General features: G+C 42.9%; 1 protein-coding gene across 1 annotated transcript; it reads right to left on the bottom strand.

The window, feature by feature from the left end:
- Positions 1–15187, bottom strand: CMTM3 (CKLF like MARVEL transmembrane domain containing 3). The gene is made up of 5 exons (XM_086758044.1): positions 15003–15187; positions 6858–7013; positions 4922–5017; positions 3515–3632; positions 1–1807 (listed from the first exon to the last, which is right to left on the bottom strand). The coding sequence occupies exons 1-5, from the start codon at positions 15114–15116 to the stop codon at positions 1779–1781; spliced, it is 513 nt and encodes a 170-aa protein (XP_086614170.1). The 5' UTR covers positions 15117–15187; the 3' UTR covers positions 1–1778.
- Between the last annotated feature and the right edge of the window lie 348 nt (positions 15188–15535).

The raw sequence follows: 15535 nt of genomic DNA, 5'->3' as shown, positions 1-15535 counted from the left end.
TAGTTTCCAGCTGTGACATGCAGTACATTTTTTAATTAAAGAGAAATACAAAACTATTGAATATAAAAATGAGCCCAGGTCCCCTGACATCACAGTGCATGCCAGTAAAATATGACAATAGAAAAGAAAGAAACATAGAATTTCATACCAGAAAAGGTCCAAAGAGCTCCTTCTCATAAAGCAAAGATTATTTGTCAGCAACCATTTGTTTTGCTTTTGTTCAGTGGTCTTGGAAACAGGAGATGTAGGAGCTGCCTGTTAGCTCCGAATCTGGCCAGCACCTCCCCAAGCACTTGCGCACTTGTAGGTACCGTGTTTCTGCCTGTCAGCAGCCAGCTGCTAGCAGGGAATTGGAGCACAAGCAGTAATTTTGTTCCAAAGGAAATCTGCCTTTATTGTTTTATCCTGATTTTTAATTTACTCTGTTAGTACCATCTGCTCTCATCTTAATTACTTTCTGTTAAGGCCACCTGTTCTGGTACTATATTAATTTTTAAAAAATGTATGCAGTTTTCTTTGAAACATGCTTTTTCCAAGCATTATGTATTTATAGGTGGATACAAATATTTCAAGGTAGGTTGTGCAGCCTGTGGAAACACTTTCTTGTACATTCAGGCGGCTTTTCCCCAGAATACTAGACTACAAGATAAATCATGTTTTTCCAGGGGGAAAAAAACCCAAACAAACTGAAACATGTTGCAGGCGTTCTTTAGTTTAGAGGTTGGGTTTTTGGCCTTTTCACAGTGGAAAGGATGTATTGCCCTGCTGGGGCCCAGCTATCCTGAGTTTTACAGAAACAGTCATCTGTTTTGCAAACCCAGCTGACTAAGTCCAGCGCTACTTCTCATGGGAGGACCAGTGTTTGCAACGCAGAGTACGAGATCAGACAGTGACATCTTGCACACAAATGTTTGCGGGCTTTGATAGGCAGATGCTGTTGGATGGTATTTGGCAAGCCTTCCTTACCTGTGCGTGCAAACACGTACAAGGGCTTCCACGCAAATGGCAGGAAGGGACCAGTTAAGACGATGCCTCATCTGTTCTACTCCGTTATCTGTGATGAAATTGTAGAAGATGAGATGTGACCCCATCCAAACAGCTTAAAAAAGTGATACTGTGAATGTCTGACGAGCCAGCTACCCTGCAGCAGAATTATACTTTGAGGGTTGTTCTTGCTGCAGAATTCCAGTTGTCACTTTTTCTTGTTGCAGATAGGCAGTAAATACAAACGTATTGAAGCCAACATATTAACTATAATCTATGCCTTCAGTGCTTGAGACAGTGGAACATTCAGTCTTCAGATAAAGAAATACTGTTAGTTAATCAAGAAAAATACAAATAAAGTAGAGGCATTCTGAGCCTCTCTTCTTTGGCACAGCAAGAAGTACAAAAGCTATTAAGTGTTAAAGATTTGGAATTAAGAAAGCACATGAAAAGCTCTGGTTATATGTTTAAAATACGATGTTCCCATTTACTCAGTACATTGTAGTGCTGAGTAAGGAGGGGCAACAGAGAACTGAGATGTGTTATTTGGATACAGATGTCTGGCAGGTTGAACTACTGTAAAATCCATAGTTCTGAAGAAGTGTCTAATGGCATTGGGAATAGTCTCCTTTTCCACATCACTGCCCTGTCTGTGCTTTGGTGATTCCATAAACAGGGAGGTGGAAAGAGGATACTGAGGCTGAAATAAGGGAGATGTTTCAATTGGCAGCGTGTTCAGCAAAGAGCAAAGTGCTTGATCATCTTCCCTTCACAGTTGGTTGGTGTTTGGTTCTTCAGTCTGAGTCAGAATCCGAGTCCTCATCTGAAATTTAAAACAAGGAACAATAGTGAAAATGAAAACGGGAAATCTCCATGTCAGCTTTAGCTCTGGCTGGGAGAGATATGCTGCTCTTTGGCAGGTATCTGCTTCAAAGGATGTGGCATGTTTCGGAAGAGGCTTGTAAAGCGACAGTTCTGACGTGATGGAGCTTTAAATGGTGTTTCAAAGGACTGGAGAAATGCTGCTGAGAGGCACTTAGACCACTACAACGTAGATTACAGTTGAAAGGAAAGAAGCTGCAGAGATACTATTGTTAGCATGGCCACCAAGAGGAAGTCTGCTGAAGACGTGCTTCCTGTACTGGAATACTGCTGTTTGCTGCGGGTCACGGTTACGCACTGCCAGTTAAATGTATCTGAAAACCAGAAGCTTCAAGACATTAAGACATCCCAGTAGGCTTACAGAGGTACATCTAGCCCAGGCTTGAGACTCAGCTTGCAAGGAATCAAGGGATTTCTGGCCTCGGCAGTTGAGAGCCCCAGCATGAACATGAGTTTGGTGCTGGGAGAACAGTGCTGCAGGGCCCTTCTTGCATGGTCAAATCACCGACACAAAGCTGCGTGACAGCATATTTGTAAGTTTATATATTTCTCTCTCCATTTCCAAGGAAATGAGATCTAATCTTTAGCCTAATTTTGTACCCTTGCCACCTGATCTTGAGGTCAGTTCAGTTTGTGGGCATAAACAGTTTTTGGTCAGTCTGTTTCCTATGATCTGTTCCTTTAATTCTTCTTTTCTTTGTCTCTTATTCTGGCCTAAAGCTTGCAAAACATTTAACAGTCTACTAAAGTACCTAGAAAAGACTGTTAGCATTACTATTTACCTTCTAGGACTCTGTACGCCTGTCTTCAGTGTTTGTTTTTGAGGGCTTTTGTGGGTCTTGGTTTTGTGTGGGGTGTTTTTGGGGGTTCTGGGACTTGTTTGTTTGTTTCGAAGCGTGGAGTGATCTTTCATTGCTGTGGGTGCAATGAGTAGTATCACAGGGGTATGATGCCTGATTTGGGCTCCTGGGTACTGCAAAATAGCTACCAGTGTCCTTACTTGACTTGAAATGGATTTAAACTACCAACAGCAGGTCCCTCTTTTTATCTTTGTCTAAGTAGATATGTACGATTTGAGGTAGACTGTACCTCCTGTATTAGAATGAAATTTGACAACAGTCTTGTTAATTTTATGCTGTGTGGCCCTTGGATTTCAAGGCCATTTGCCCACAGATGGTCAAAGCTTGACCCTGAGTAATCATGACAAAGAGATAACAGAGAAAAGTGCTATTGGACATAAAAGACTGTGGTCTAATGGATGTTAATAATTAATAAGTTATTGGGAGAAAAAAAAAAGGTAGATGTTTATTTTTAAGGTAAGACATCTTGATGAGAGGAAAAAAAATCTGTGCTGCACCATAATTTCTGTAATTGGATTTGGGGCCTTTCAAAGTTGGATGGTGCAAAACTCTGAGAAATTTCACATTCCTGACATGCTAGTTATCTTTATAAATCACTGAAATTCCAGTTGTTGTATTTTAAGACTAAGTCGCTTCATAATTCAGCATAGTTGTGGCATACAAAACAAAGGTAGACAAGAATAAACTGTTATTACTAAGTGAGTACTCTTGCTCTCCTGTGAAGGGTGAAATGGAGAAGAAAATCTCATGTTACACGCTTGTATAACCAGAACGGGGAATTTACCTACCTTCTGACTTGCGCTCTTCAGGGGAATCAGAACTGCCTTGCTTGAGAAAAGTAACCAGGTCGTTGAAGGTTATGTAGAAATCAATGGCGTACACTATTGTGGCTATAAATCCAAACACCTAAAACGGCAAAATACTACTCTTTAACTACAGTTCACGTCCATCAGTGACAAAGCAAAACAAGCCTAACTGACACAAGAAAAACTCTTAAAGAAAACTTGAGCTTGACTTTTTTGGCCTGTGCTTTTCTAAAAAGATAGGGAAGGGAAATGTCTTGTGACCTATTGGCATCAACTAAATTGCAGCTAATTTGGGAGCCTGAGTAGAGATACTTGCAGTTGCTCTATCAGATGCGTCCTTCGCCCTTCCCAGGCTACATCATTCTCTGGCTGTGAGCATGTTCTAAGCATCAGCATTGCCCTACGCTGGGAGCTACAGGAGAACATAACCTGCACTCCACCATCCAGGGCATCTCTTTGCCACCAAGAAATCATTGTGATTTCTCTGGAATTTTTTTTTTTTTTCTGGTTTGAAAGGAAACATCTCTATTGCAGAGTGAACTAGTTTGAGACAAAATTATTCTGGAGCTACCTATTTAGTGTCAAAGCAGCAGCAGCGTGGCAAGAATAGGCTGGTTTTCAGTCTGAGAAGCTAGGGTAAATGCTATGTTGCACTGCTCCATGTCTAAACTAAGTGGCAAAGATTAAAACAAGATCTTTGTTTTGAAATTGTGTATGACTCATGATGGTTTGGTAAGGGTTGCTGGCTAACTACTACTACTAGGTATTGTTCTTCCCTATCTTTTAAAATTATTATGCAAATTTTATTTATGTTGCATACATTATTGAGGCTTAGAGTCAAGTTGCAGATGGACAGGATGTATCTTATTTCTGAACACAAAATGCTGCTGATGAAGGCTCTTTCCTGGGCAGTCAATACACTGGAAGGTAAAATGACACTGCTCTTGTTTCAACTCATCCAAGTAAAATTAAGCAGTAGAGGCAGCAGGTTGAAATTACTTAATTTAGGCTGTCCCTAGTAGTTACAGATTTGATTTCTCTTCTACTGTTATTACTCTCTCCATTTGAGGATCTTGATGTTCTTTGCAGGAACAGAGGAGTTTATTTTCCCTGTGCAGCTAGTGAAATTAAAAAGCAGAATAGGTGCCTTCCCTAAGTAGTAAAGTTAACACTAAGCAGCACTGTTAGGATGAAAAACCTATTCTTTGATTCAAAACCGTTTTTTCTAAATAACTGACCATTTCTTCCTTGCTTTAGGCAAATTAATTCTCCATTAGTTAACTGAAGAAACGTCTACTACTTGCAATGGGGTCAAAGTTGAATTGTTTCTAAAGTATGTCCATACGCAGTTCACCAAAATACCTGAGTAGAAAGCTCACATCTACTTACTCCTGCTGCTTTAGATGCTCCGTCATTATATTTTGAGACAGCAGCAATTGAAATGGCAAAGTAAATAATGGCAGCAGTGACGCACCGCAAGAAATCCTGTAAAAAAAAGCAACGTTGCATTCTCAGATTAGTCATGTAATTCCAACATACAAACTCCTCTAAAAATTATTTCAGAAATGACCGTTAAAAACCTTTGTTGTTGCGTCAGTGGACTTGCCTGATGCTGGACTGTTCACTACAGCCTGGTATTTTATAGCAGATGAATTGTTCATCTGGGAAATATTTTTAAATGTGAGATGACCAGAATCTTGGCATAAGCTTCTGCTCTTACAGATGTTGGTATAAATCCTACTTTTAACATGCGCAGGGCAGGCAGACCTTTGTTCAGGCTGACAAGGGCTATCTTTCTGTGACATTTAACTTGCAGCGCAGCAAGGGCTAATGGAAGAATAATTTGAAATGCCTTGAAAAGTCTCATCTTTAAGCAGAACTGCTGTGGTACCAAAGGCTCCAGAGGAGCATACCAGTTCCTGAGGGGAACAGGCACATGCTTGTTTCTCTATAGAAGTAGGCCTGTCTGTAGGAATTCCCCATTTAGGAACTAAACACTTCTAGTGTTCAAAACTATGATTTCTGCTTAGTATGTACACCTGTAACTCCAACAGCTAGCCTGAAGTGAATGTAGCCGTTGCTGTCATTGACACACATGCATCTGTGGCAGAGACCAGCTCTGCAGGGCAGGGGCCGTGCCCTGTAAAACAGGCAATGATGTGCTAGAGCAACAGTGTGCCTGAACTGTATAGTAAATAAAGAGCTGTGATTCCCAGGGCATGTGTAAATCATGTGAGCTGGGATAATGGTATCTTGACCTCTGTTCACAATTAGGTCTTCTGCCTGTTCGGAACAGATGGATGAATAAGATACTGTCTCAAAACACAAATCCTACAAGAAACTTGACTCTTCTGAAGTCAGGACAAGGTCAGTTATCTACATTCTGCGGCTGGAGTATATTATGGTAATGGCCATAATAAATATACAAGTGCTTTTTGGTCTTAGTTCTGGCATCAGATGCACGTAGAAAACAGGAAAATGATGGATCTGAGATTACCATCTGAAAACCATGCACATTGTCAGTCAAAGTCACCGCTATTGTTTTATCCACCAATGGCCTTGCTAATGTTATTTTTATACATTGAAAGCTTTAACTCAAATCTCACTATGACGAATTACTGCTGGACTGTACCAAAAGAGACTCCAGATCGATGGGATTAGCTTTTTTTTTTTGAAGTATGTGTACTGCTAGGCAAATGCTCCCTTGACAATGGATGTCTGAAGCAACAGAGCCATCCAGTGGCCAGTGTGCAGTAATCACCTGCCACACCGAACCTGGAAACTCCCCAGGAAGAGGCTGTGGCTTCCTCTGTGTGAATGAGCATCTGTGGCACAAACTGTGGGGCTTTCCCTCTGTAACAGAAGTAGTCGTCAATTTGTTTGCATGTGAGTATGACTCTGCATCAAAACAGCACTTACCTGAGAATTTAAAAACATTTTAGTAAAGTATGTGCATGACTATATAGCATGCCTCAGTTTCCCCATTTGTAAGGGTGGCAATATTAGGGAGACCTCACCAGCAGTCAGAGTTAGGGTGATCTTGCCTGTTTCTGAAGATCCAGGCCTAAGCCGTTTGCCTGGAATCGGGCATAAATTCTGTGCTTTAATAAAACAATGTTTTGTGTCGGCACCAAGAAAGCTGTACTATGCAGTATAGCATAGTTTAAAGAGTGCTTTGGGACCTTTTGAATGAAAGGCAGTATGGACAAGTTTCTAATAAGGAGGTGAAGTTATTAACTGTCAACCTAAACTCCTGTATAGTTCCTTTTACTCATGTTATACTGTACAATTAAATATGTGGTTTTATATTGCACATTTCACTTACCGCCAAAGGCCAGTAGACCCCTTTAAACTTCTCATTAAGTTTGGAGGCATAGGCAAAAAAAAGAAACAGTGCCAGCAGAAACTCTAGGAGCGGTGCCATCATGAAAGAGGCAGCTAGAGATGCAATGTAGCAGATAAAGATGATAAATGACAGCACCTAGAGTAAAGGGAAAACACTCGTTATTCGCATGGAGTAGCAGAGCCTCAGGCAGCTGAGCAGCTTTGAAATGTTATTCTCCCTGCACATTTCTGTCAGTGTTACTGGTGATGGCACATCTTGTTTCCTACTTTTTTTTTTTTTTTTGAGCCAAATGAATTTTTTTTGTTTAGCATGGAATAAATCTGAAGTAATGGTGTTCATTTCAAAGGGTGTGAAATTGACTTTCCAGAGAGCTCGGTGGATTTGCACCTTTCTGAGTCAGTAATTTGCTCGAGATTGTAAGCAGTTCTGACAACATAATTCTGAAAATAGAGTGAGGCATTGCCAAGCAAACATAGCTTTAAGCTTTCAGCTGTGCCAGGTCTCCTTTGAAATCCAAATCATTGCTCAGATAGCTCAAAGTAACTCAGCATTTATAATCTTCTTAGAGTTCAAAGAAAAAAGTCTGCTGTTGACGGATAGAAAAGAACTAAGAATTAATTATTCTGTGATTTCTGGAAGTCTCTGGTTCTAGTTTTCCAGTGTAGACAGCTGTTTTAGAGAGGAATATGACAGATAAACCAAATCTATGGGAGTTATCTCCATGATTTTTCCTAACTCTACAAAATAATAAAAATGGCATTTGTTTTCCTGTTCAATTAAAAACCTTTAGAATAGAGTTTATGGCTCAAAATAGAAAGTTTCACAATGGGAAAATAGCTAAAGAAAAGGCATTTTTACCTAAACCAGACAGTAGCAAAGTGCTGGACTTTCAGCTACTGTATGTGTATGTGAAAGTGGGACGTGAGGCAACTGTGGAGAAACAATAACATTTTCAAATGATGTACTGGGAGTTGGCCACCTCCAGGAAGGGGCTCCAGCCCTACTGCTCTACTGCCTCGTGTGGTAACTCATTGCTGTTTTCTTCAAGTTAGCATAAAATAAAAAAGTAGCTAGCATACTGAATAAAACACTTTCTGCAAGTGTATTATGTGCTAGTTCGCACCAGAGCTGCTCTATTTCCTCTTGGAAGCAAATCTCTCCCTTAGCAATGCTCAGAGATGATTTTGGTCAACACAGCAGTAGGTACTGTTTGAGTATTAGATTACAAGGATATTTTTTTTTTGTAACTTCTAAATCGAGACACTGACATTCTCACTGATATAATACTGAAAATAGATTAATTATTTTCCACCAGATGGCACGTCTGAAGGCAGATCTGGCTTCTTGAAAAGCATAAATGTTTGGCCTGTGACAATCAATGCATCTGCCTCATTACATTTCAGATCTATGGATTTCTTTGCTTGCTGCTGCCATGTGTTCCCAGGAACTGCCTGCACCTCAAAAAAAAAATCATTATTATACTTGAAATATGAGACTCCTCTAATTAATTATTAATTAATAGCTGCTCCTGTGAGAGCTCAGTCAACCCTCAAATATATGTATCAAAAGAGCCCATTTAGAAGGTAACGGAGCAGTTCAATGCTGTTGAAATAATTTATTAAATAACTTAACAAGCCTTTATTCTAAGCCTGGTTTTTGGGGGAAAGCAGTCAGTTCTTGACCAGGATGCTAATAACTGGAGTATATTGTTTTGATCCATTAGGACTGGGTGGTGAAGTCTGAGAGGATGTGACATTTTTAGTAAGATACTATATTTATCTTAAAACGCCTATGCATTGTTCTTGTTTCATTGGGCTGTTAGAGACTGATCTGGTATAATATATGGAGTTCACTTCTTCATTGAGGCCTGTTACCTGTTAGTATTTACCCTATTTGTTGTTATTTATCCTATTATCATTTGCTTATTGCTTACATAGCTTCATAGCAGGTTTTTCTAGAGGTTTCACATAGTGGAGAGAATTCATTCAATGTATCTTAGTCTTAATGTGGTATTTTATTTCTATGAATGAAAAGGGATACAAACTCTTTGAAGAGAAGTGGCTATAACAGAACTTGAAAACTGCTGAGAGGAGTGAGGACTTCTTTGTCCTGCCTATCACACCACCTATTCTCCTCCCACTCCCATGAACTAAAACCAGAAAGGACTGGACTTTAACTTTGTGAATCTGCTTCACTCGCATTTATGGAACATAATTCAGACAAGACACTGTTTCACGTTTACTTGGTTTAAAAAGAAATCAGCATGTAGCTAGGACATTTTTCTTACTTATTCTGGTGTTTAAAAAAAATAATCTTCCTTTTTGTGGCTAAAGGAAAGTGTGTGATAGCTGAGACTTAAAGACAGAAGTATGCAGGGATGAAAGGCAGCAGGGAGGAGCCATGTTCAGGATAGGTCCCACCAACCAACCCCCTTTCAGTAGCAGAACATTAGACCTGGACTAAACTTGATAAATCTCTTATGAAAGAATTAAATGCACTGTTAAATAATACATCACACTTAAGCAGCGAGGGGAAGCAGAGAGGCAAATTTCAGATATGTAAGTTGATGATGCACAGTAGAGATCACTTTGATCTCAATTCTGTTTGATATCGTAACTCCTGTGCTCTGTCTGCCTTTATACAGAGGAAAAAGTTTTTCTGTCAGAAGAGTTAACTGTTAGGTGAAATAAAGAGCCTTTGTGTTCTCCTAAGATCAGCCTTATGGTAATTTGTGTAACTTAGGGTTCCTGCTGTCTTTCCCTCACCCTGATGGCCCTGCGCAGGTCGATGTGGTCTGAAATGCAGTGCAGTGCCCAAGACCCTGCCGTGACATGGCTCAGGGTGCAAACAGAAACTTGTTTTGTGGCAACAGCACGCCAAGGGACTCCTGCTCTGGTGTGCTGGTGGGATTCCTGCTCGGATGCGAGGTAAGTTGCTGAAGAGACAAAAGGATCAGTCTGAGCATTTCAGCTTTCTCAATCGGTCTGATCTGGAGAAACTGGCATCTGGGGAAATATTAGTTGTCCATTTTAAAATCTACTAACTTTTCCAGACTTAGTCTTTGAGACAAACATGTGGTGAACTGAAAGTTGCTCTAAAAATGACAAACTCAAAAGCAACCTTCAGAATATAGCCTGACCTCTAAAGACTGTCAAATCATGCACTGCACACCACACTGGTTTTGCACCTTTTTTTCGTGAAGCTGCATGTTTAAAAGTGGTTTCAGAAGAAAGGCCAAGCAGTGGGATCTTGTCATTTTTTTAACAGCTCTGTGTCTACACTGAAAAAAAAAAAAAAGCAGCTAGAGAGGAAGTTTATGAGTCTCAATGCAGTTGCCAGGTCTTTTCTAGCACTTTCAGGCTCAGAAAGCATCGCTGCTTCTGGGAGAAAAAAAAAAAAAGTGCTTTGTCAATTCTGTCCATTTGTATTTACACAGGGGGGTTCTTTTTTCCTTTGGGATTGCATCCTCGGCATTGATAGCAGCTAGGAGTCTGAGTAGTTCCTGCACTGCTGCTGAAAGTTTAGGAAAGTTTAGTGTGATTGTTGCCAGCTTCACTGTGGAGGAATATTTAGATGCAGGAAGCTCTAGTGCAGCAAAAACCAGAGCAGGATCTTTCTGGCAGCGGTAAGATTATAAAAAATCCTGGCAAAAAGGAGGCCTGATTCTTCATTAAGCACCTTTTTTTTTTTTGTGGGAATAGGAATGTACTTTTCTTTTTTAAAGGGACTTTTTTGGTATTGTGTTTTGAAAAGAAATTTTCTTCCATGTCATTATACTTAATATTGTATTGCTGGGCTTCTTAAACTGGCCAGGTGTTGTGAAGTTGTACTTCATCATATAACCAGCTTGCAATTTAAGGTATAAAAATAATTAGTTACAGTGGTTAGAAAGCAGTGTGCTCCTTAAGGGAGGGAGGACTGCTGGAGTGCTGAGGTCATGGCAGAGCATGAAGGCGTGTGTCTCCTCTGTGCAGGGAGACAGACCCGCTGCAGCCCGTTGGGGACGATGCAGAGGCCAGGAAGCAGCTGACATCATTGTGCGCTACTACACACACCCTGGTGCCCACCGCTTGCTGCTCCGCGCTGTTAAATGCCTGCTGCTTGTCTCCCCTCCACAGAAAATAACAGGTTTGCTTAAACAGGTTTAAAAGTGGCTAGCAGTGATCTCTTTTGGACAAGAGTCCATTTTGTTGTTGTTTATTGGCAGAGAGAGAAAGTGTATCACTTAGTAGTCCCTGCTATGCAGTTACTTCTTCTCCATCATTATCTGTCATTGAGGTGAAGTTCTTGATTCCCCCAGAAACAGCTGCAAGGGTCACCTGCTGGCTGCAGACCCAGAGGAAGGCACAGGGCTTGTCTTTGAAGGAGGCTGTACACAGAGCAGCTGGAAGTTTCAGGTATGAAGGTCAGTTCAGAGAAGACTGAAAAGACAGAAGACAGACAGGAAAAGAGGAGAAAAACAGGCACAATGATTTCTACATCCTTTGTATCACCACAAAGGTGACACAACCTTATACAGGACAACCTTACATATTCATATTAAATATTATTAAAAAAATACATAGTGCTACTGCATACTGGCTTCAGGGGACTAAGGGGACACCAATTAAAATAGTCACCAGGACAAACACAAAAGCTTGACTGAAATACCCGGGGTGAGCAGCAGGATGCATAAATGTGGATTGTCTGGACAAGCTCTGGTGGCAGGTATGAGAGTGGCTGTTAAATGGTTCCAACACAGGACAGAGGGGGCTGAAAAATGCATCTCTTAAGGGGCAAAAAGAGCATGGATGAGATGTTGACCTTCAAGATAGCAACTTGAGTATTCCAGAAAAATGAGTAGCTTAAGAGAGTGCTATAATATACAGAAGACATGATGGTATGGGGAGAAAATAGAAAGAAAAAAAGAAAGAGAAAAAATTAACCTGGCAGATAAAGAATGTTGATGAGAAAGTGTAGGAGCAAGACAGAATAAACAGGATCAGGAGAGACAGCCAAGCTTATACAAGTACTTGATGTTACTGCTTCTTTGTGACTGTGTAGCTATCCCAGGTGGAATAAAAAAATTAATAAGGCAGGAAGATCAAAAGGAAAAGGAGCAGAGGGGTAACTTCCTTCTCCATATAAAATTTGAGATTATAATCAAGCTTCTAGCAGTAATCAGCTTCATTAGCCTAACTTGTTCTAGAGGAAGCACCAGAATGCCCAGACCTGATAGCCCACAGAGCCGTTTACATGCCGACATGAAAATGACACCTGAACATCATAAAGATCCATGCTTGCTTCATGTGAAAAATAGGTATAAACGTTATTTTAAAAAAGTGACTAGGACAGTTTCCTTCAATTTGGTAGTGCTGAGCTCCCACGCTCCCGGCACAGCTGCCTGAACCCCCTTCCCTGGGCCACCCTGGGACGCGCTGTGGGCACCAGCACTCCCAGGCCCCCAGCAGTGTGAGGGAAGGGAACGGACTGGGGTGAGTGGGGAAGTTGTCTTAATTTACAGTCTGAGTTGGTCTGCTATCATTTATGACAGCTGAACCAATCATTTGCCAGCCACTTATACTGGCATTTTAGTGAAGTTACTTCCACCAAGTACACAACCAGCACGGTCACTGGGCTGAGGGAATTTGCTGAAGCCAACTCCTGTTCCCTTTCTGCCACAGACCGAAAAGGAGAAGTATAACCATCTACGCCAGTCAAGATATGTCTGCAAGTTTTTGCTGTTCTTCACTTTGGAGGTAATATATTTTTTATTGTATGGTGGTTCGCTGAAATTGTTGAAAAAACTGACTTGGCATTTCCTGCAGTTGATCAGAGAACCTCTGGACTACCTGCAGAGATGCCAGTATTTGCATGACTTTATAGACAGAGAAATAAGGCACTTTTCTTGTGACTTGCCAAGCTGCCAAGTAATAATGTGTCAGATATATATGCAATGAGAACCCCATTTTGTTTCTGAACAAAAGACACTACTCAAAATCTGTATCCTATGAATATTATTTACATATATTTATGCAGAACCCAACCCCACCCCACATTAGTACTGTGTCGAAGAGGAAAAATCAAACATTCAAGACAAGAAATACAAAGCTAAAGATGAAACACAGATTTAAAATAGGATAGATTTAACTTGGACTCATCTTCAATTATTTGGCACTGCATTTCTCTAATTGTATACAGGCTGGATTTATGCTGGGGCCTGTGTTGCCTTCAAGGATTCCTTCTGGCAAAGCTGAGACAACTGGAGAAAAACTACTGCTGCCTCCCCTCTGCCAGGAAACATCCTAAGCGCGTGGGCTGGCCTGCAAGGAGCACACAGACAGCTTCACTGCAACTTCAGCAGATGGGATTTTGGAGCTGCTTTCAGCCAGCCAAACCCTCAGGAAGTCCTGAGTGGCCTTACGAAGGATAAATTCCTGTTTTTTCAAGACAGAGCAGTTTTTGTTACTCCAAGGAGGCATAATCAGTGCTTCTCTATGACAACAAAAGGGTGAGTCTGATCCCGTGACCAAAACAATATTCCTCAAATACGTCACCATTCAGAGATTAAAAAGCCAGGCTCTCTGAAAGTCATAGTTTACTGGCTGTAAGCTTGTATAGCAAAATTGAGTATATGTTGTTGTATGTGACAAAAAGACATGCCAAAGGAGCAAAGTTAGTTGGGCTTTGGTATGTTCTAAATGTATGGTTTTGAAAACTACAGATGCTGTATGAATGATGGGGGGTACCTCGACTTTTTACAGCATTTTTGGTGGAGCTGATACAACCTGTGGCCTGCTGCTACCCAGCCCAAGGCCCATGTTCCGCACCGCAGAAGTCATAGTCATCTCCTGAATCAATGATTTTTCCTGTCAGGCAGCCTCGCATCTCCTGGCTGTTCCCCGGGCACCCACAGCCTCACACACCCGCTGGGCAAGCTCTTGACAGAGCTGCCTCCTTCTGCCCCTTCTTTCCCTTTCTTTTGCTTGAATTTCTTTGTTTTCATCTCTGAGCTAGTGCAGTGGATAGCCAGAGACACCTTACACATCTACACAGCGCTCCACGAACCTGACTACTGGTTTGGACTGTCCTGGTATTTGACTACCCGCAGTCAAAATTCCAGCTAATATTACAGAGAACTTAGTGTTTAAATGTCTCATTATTTCTAGCATAGATGATGTTGAAACTCTAATTTCAATCAACTAACTTCATATCAAGATTTAACTTTTGATTGTCAAACACCCCCGCCCATGGGAGTAAGTTTTCCCTTTCCCTGCCAGGGGGGTACTGTGTTTTAGCTGTCAGGCTTTCAGCCTTTACAAGTAAAACACTGGAAAGTGTTACACCAAAACTGAAAGGCCTCGTAATTACCACCAGCCCCAATCTCACAACTCGGACCTAAAGGAAAAACCACAGAGTATTTCTGGGGGAGCAGTGTTTCCAGCACCAGACTAAGCTTGTTTCTAATGATTACTGTTTGGTACTTTCACACAAAGCTAACTGGCTCTGTAGCAGTGAGCAAGCGTGTCCCTTGCTGCAGTCAGGTACAAACAGCTTTCCGAGTGCTCAGGACCAAAGTGATGATCGATGTAGTGCCACACATCCTAAATTAATGAGTAAGGTCTTTTGTGACATCCAAGCCCTCATGTAAACCAAGCCTCCCCCGTGGCACGGGGAGATAATGCAAATCTGGTCAGTAGTGGTCACTGGATTCACACTGCAAAGAGGTTAAACAAAATCAAAGCCATTTTTAACTCAAAAGAGGTTCCTGCTAAAGGGGAACACTCTTAAGGCACTGGAAGCTTAACGTGGGAAGTAGTTTGGTTTCCTAACGTGCTCTGCCCGAGCACAATCAACTAAAGGGGCCGTGAGGTTCCCCCCAGCTGTGCTCTCCCTCCACTCCCCTCCCGCTGTGCTCAGGCGAACGACACTGAGGGCTGCGGCTCAGCTTACAAACGGGGTGAGCCCGCTCCCATGCGCACCGCCCCCGTCTCCGGCGGTAACCGGCACGTTTCGGGGAGACGGGCCCGGAGCCCCCCGCCTCACCAGGCGCTCTGTCCCCAGCCCAGGGGTCTGCGGTCCGGCCCCGGCAGTTCCTCCCCCGCCCGCCTAATCCGTGCGAGCCCCGCCGCCCCCCGCCCTTACCGCCTCGGCGAGGAGGAGCTGCCCTTTGCGGGAGCGGAGCAGCTCCCGGGGAGGCAGCAGCGAGCGCAGCCCGGGCGGCGGCGCGGCGGCCCCCGCGGCCTCGGGCTCCTCCATGGCTGCGAGCAGCGCCGGCGGCCGCGAGCTGCTCTGAGCGCGGGCGGCTCGGGGGTGGTGTGTTTCTTTCTTTCTTTCTTTTTTTTTTTTTTTTTTTTGAAGGAGGGAAGCGGAAATCGTGACATTGCGGAAACGTGAAAAAAAGTTTCAGCATCCCCAAATCTGGGGGGTGGCGGCCGAGCGCTCGGGGCGGCCCCGCCGGCTGCCCCGCAGCAGTCGCGGGTTGCGGGACGGGATCCTACAGGGGCAGCGCGGCCGCGGGCACGAGCCGGCGGCGGGAAGCCAGCGGCGGGAAACCGGCTCCGGCGCCCAGCGGGGCCGAGGAGCAGCGGCTGCTCCCGCCCTCGCCACCCGGGGGGCTGGGTGCGCGCGCGGGCGTGCTCGTCCGCCCCCAGCGCGGCTCCCGCTGCTGCTTGCTG

The sequence above is a fragment of the Chlamydotis macqueenii genome, chromosome 13 (assembly GCF_036417535.1).
Source record: "Chlamydotis macqueenii isolate bChlMac1 chromosome 13, bChlMac1.mat, whole genome shotgun sequence".
Lineage (NCBI taxonomy): Eukaryota > Metazoa > Chordata > Aves > Otidiformes > Otididae > Chlamydotis > Chlamydotis macqueenii.
Note: the sequence above shows the minus strand (reverse complement) of the source record. Positions and strands in the feature narration are given on the sequence as shown.

What these genes read in the sequence shown, in the direction of transcription:
- CMTM3 (XM_086758044.1), bottom strand. Translation starts at nt 15,116, where the DNA reads ATGGAGGAGCCCGAGGCCGCGGGGGCCGCCGCGCCGCCGCCCGGGCTG. An exon ending in AGCTCCTCCTCGCCGAGGCG is followed by an intron (nt 7,014 to 15,002) that starts GTAAGGGCGGGG and finishes CCTTTACTCTAG; the next exon opens with GTGCTGTCATTTATCATCTT. An exon ending in GGGTCTACTGGCCTTTGGCG is followed by an intron (nt 5,018 to 6,857) that starts GTAAGTGAAATG and finishes TTTTTTTTACAG; the next exon opens with GATTTCTTGCGGTGCGTCAC.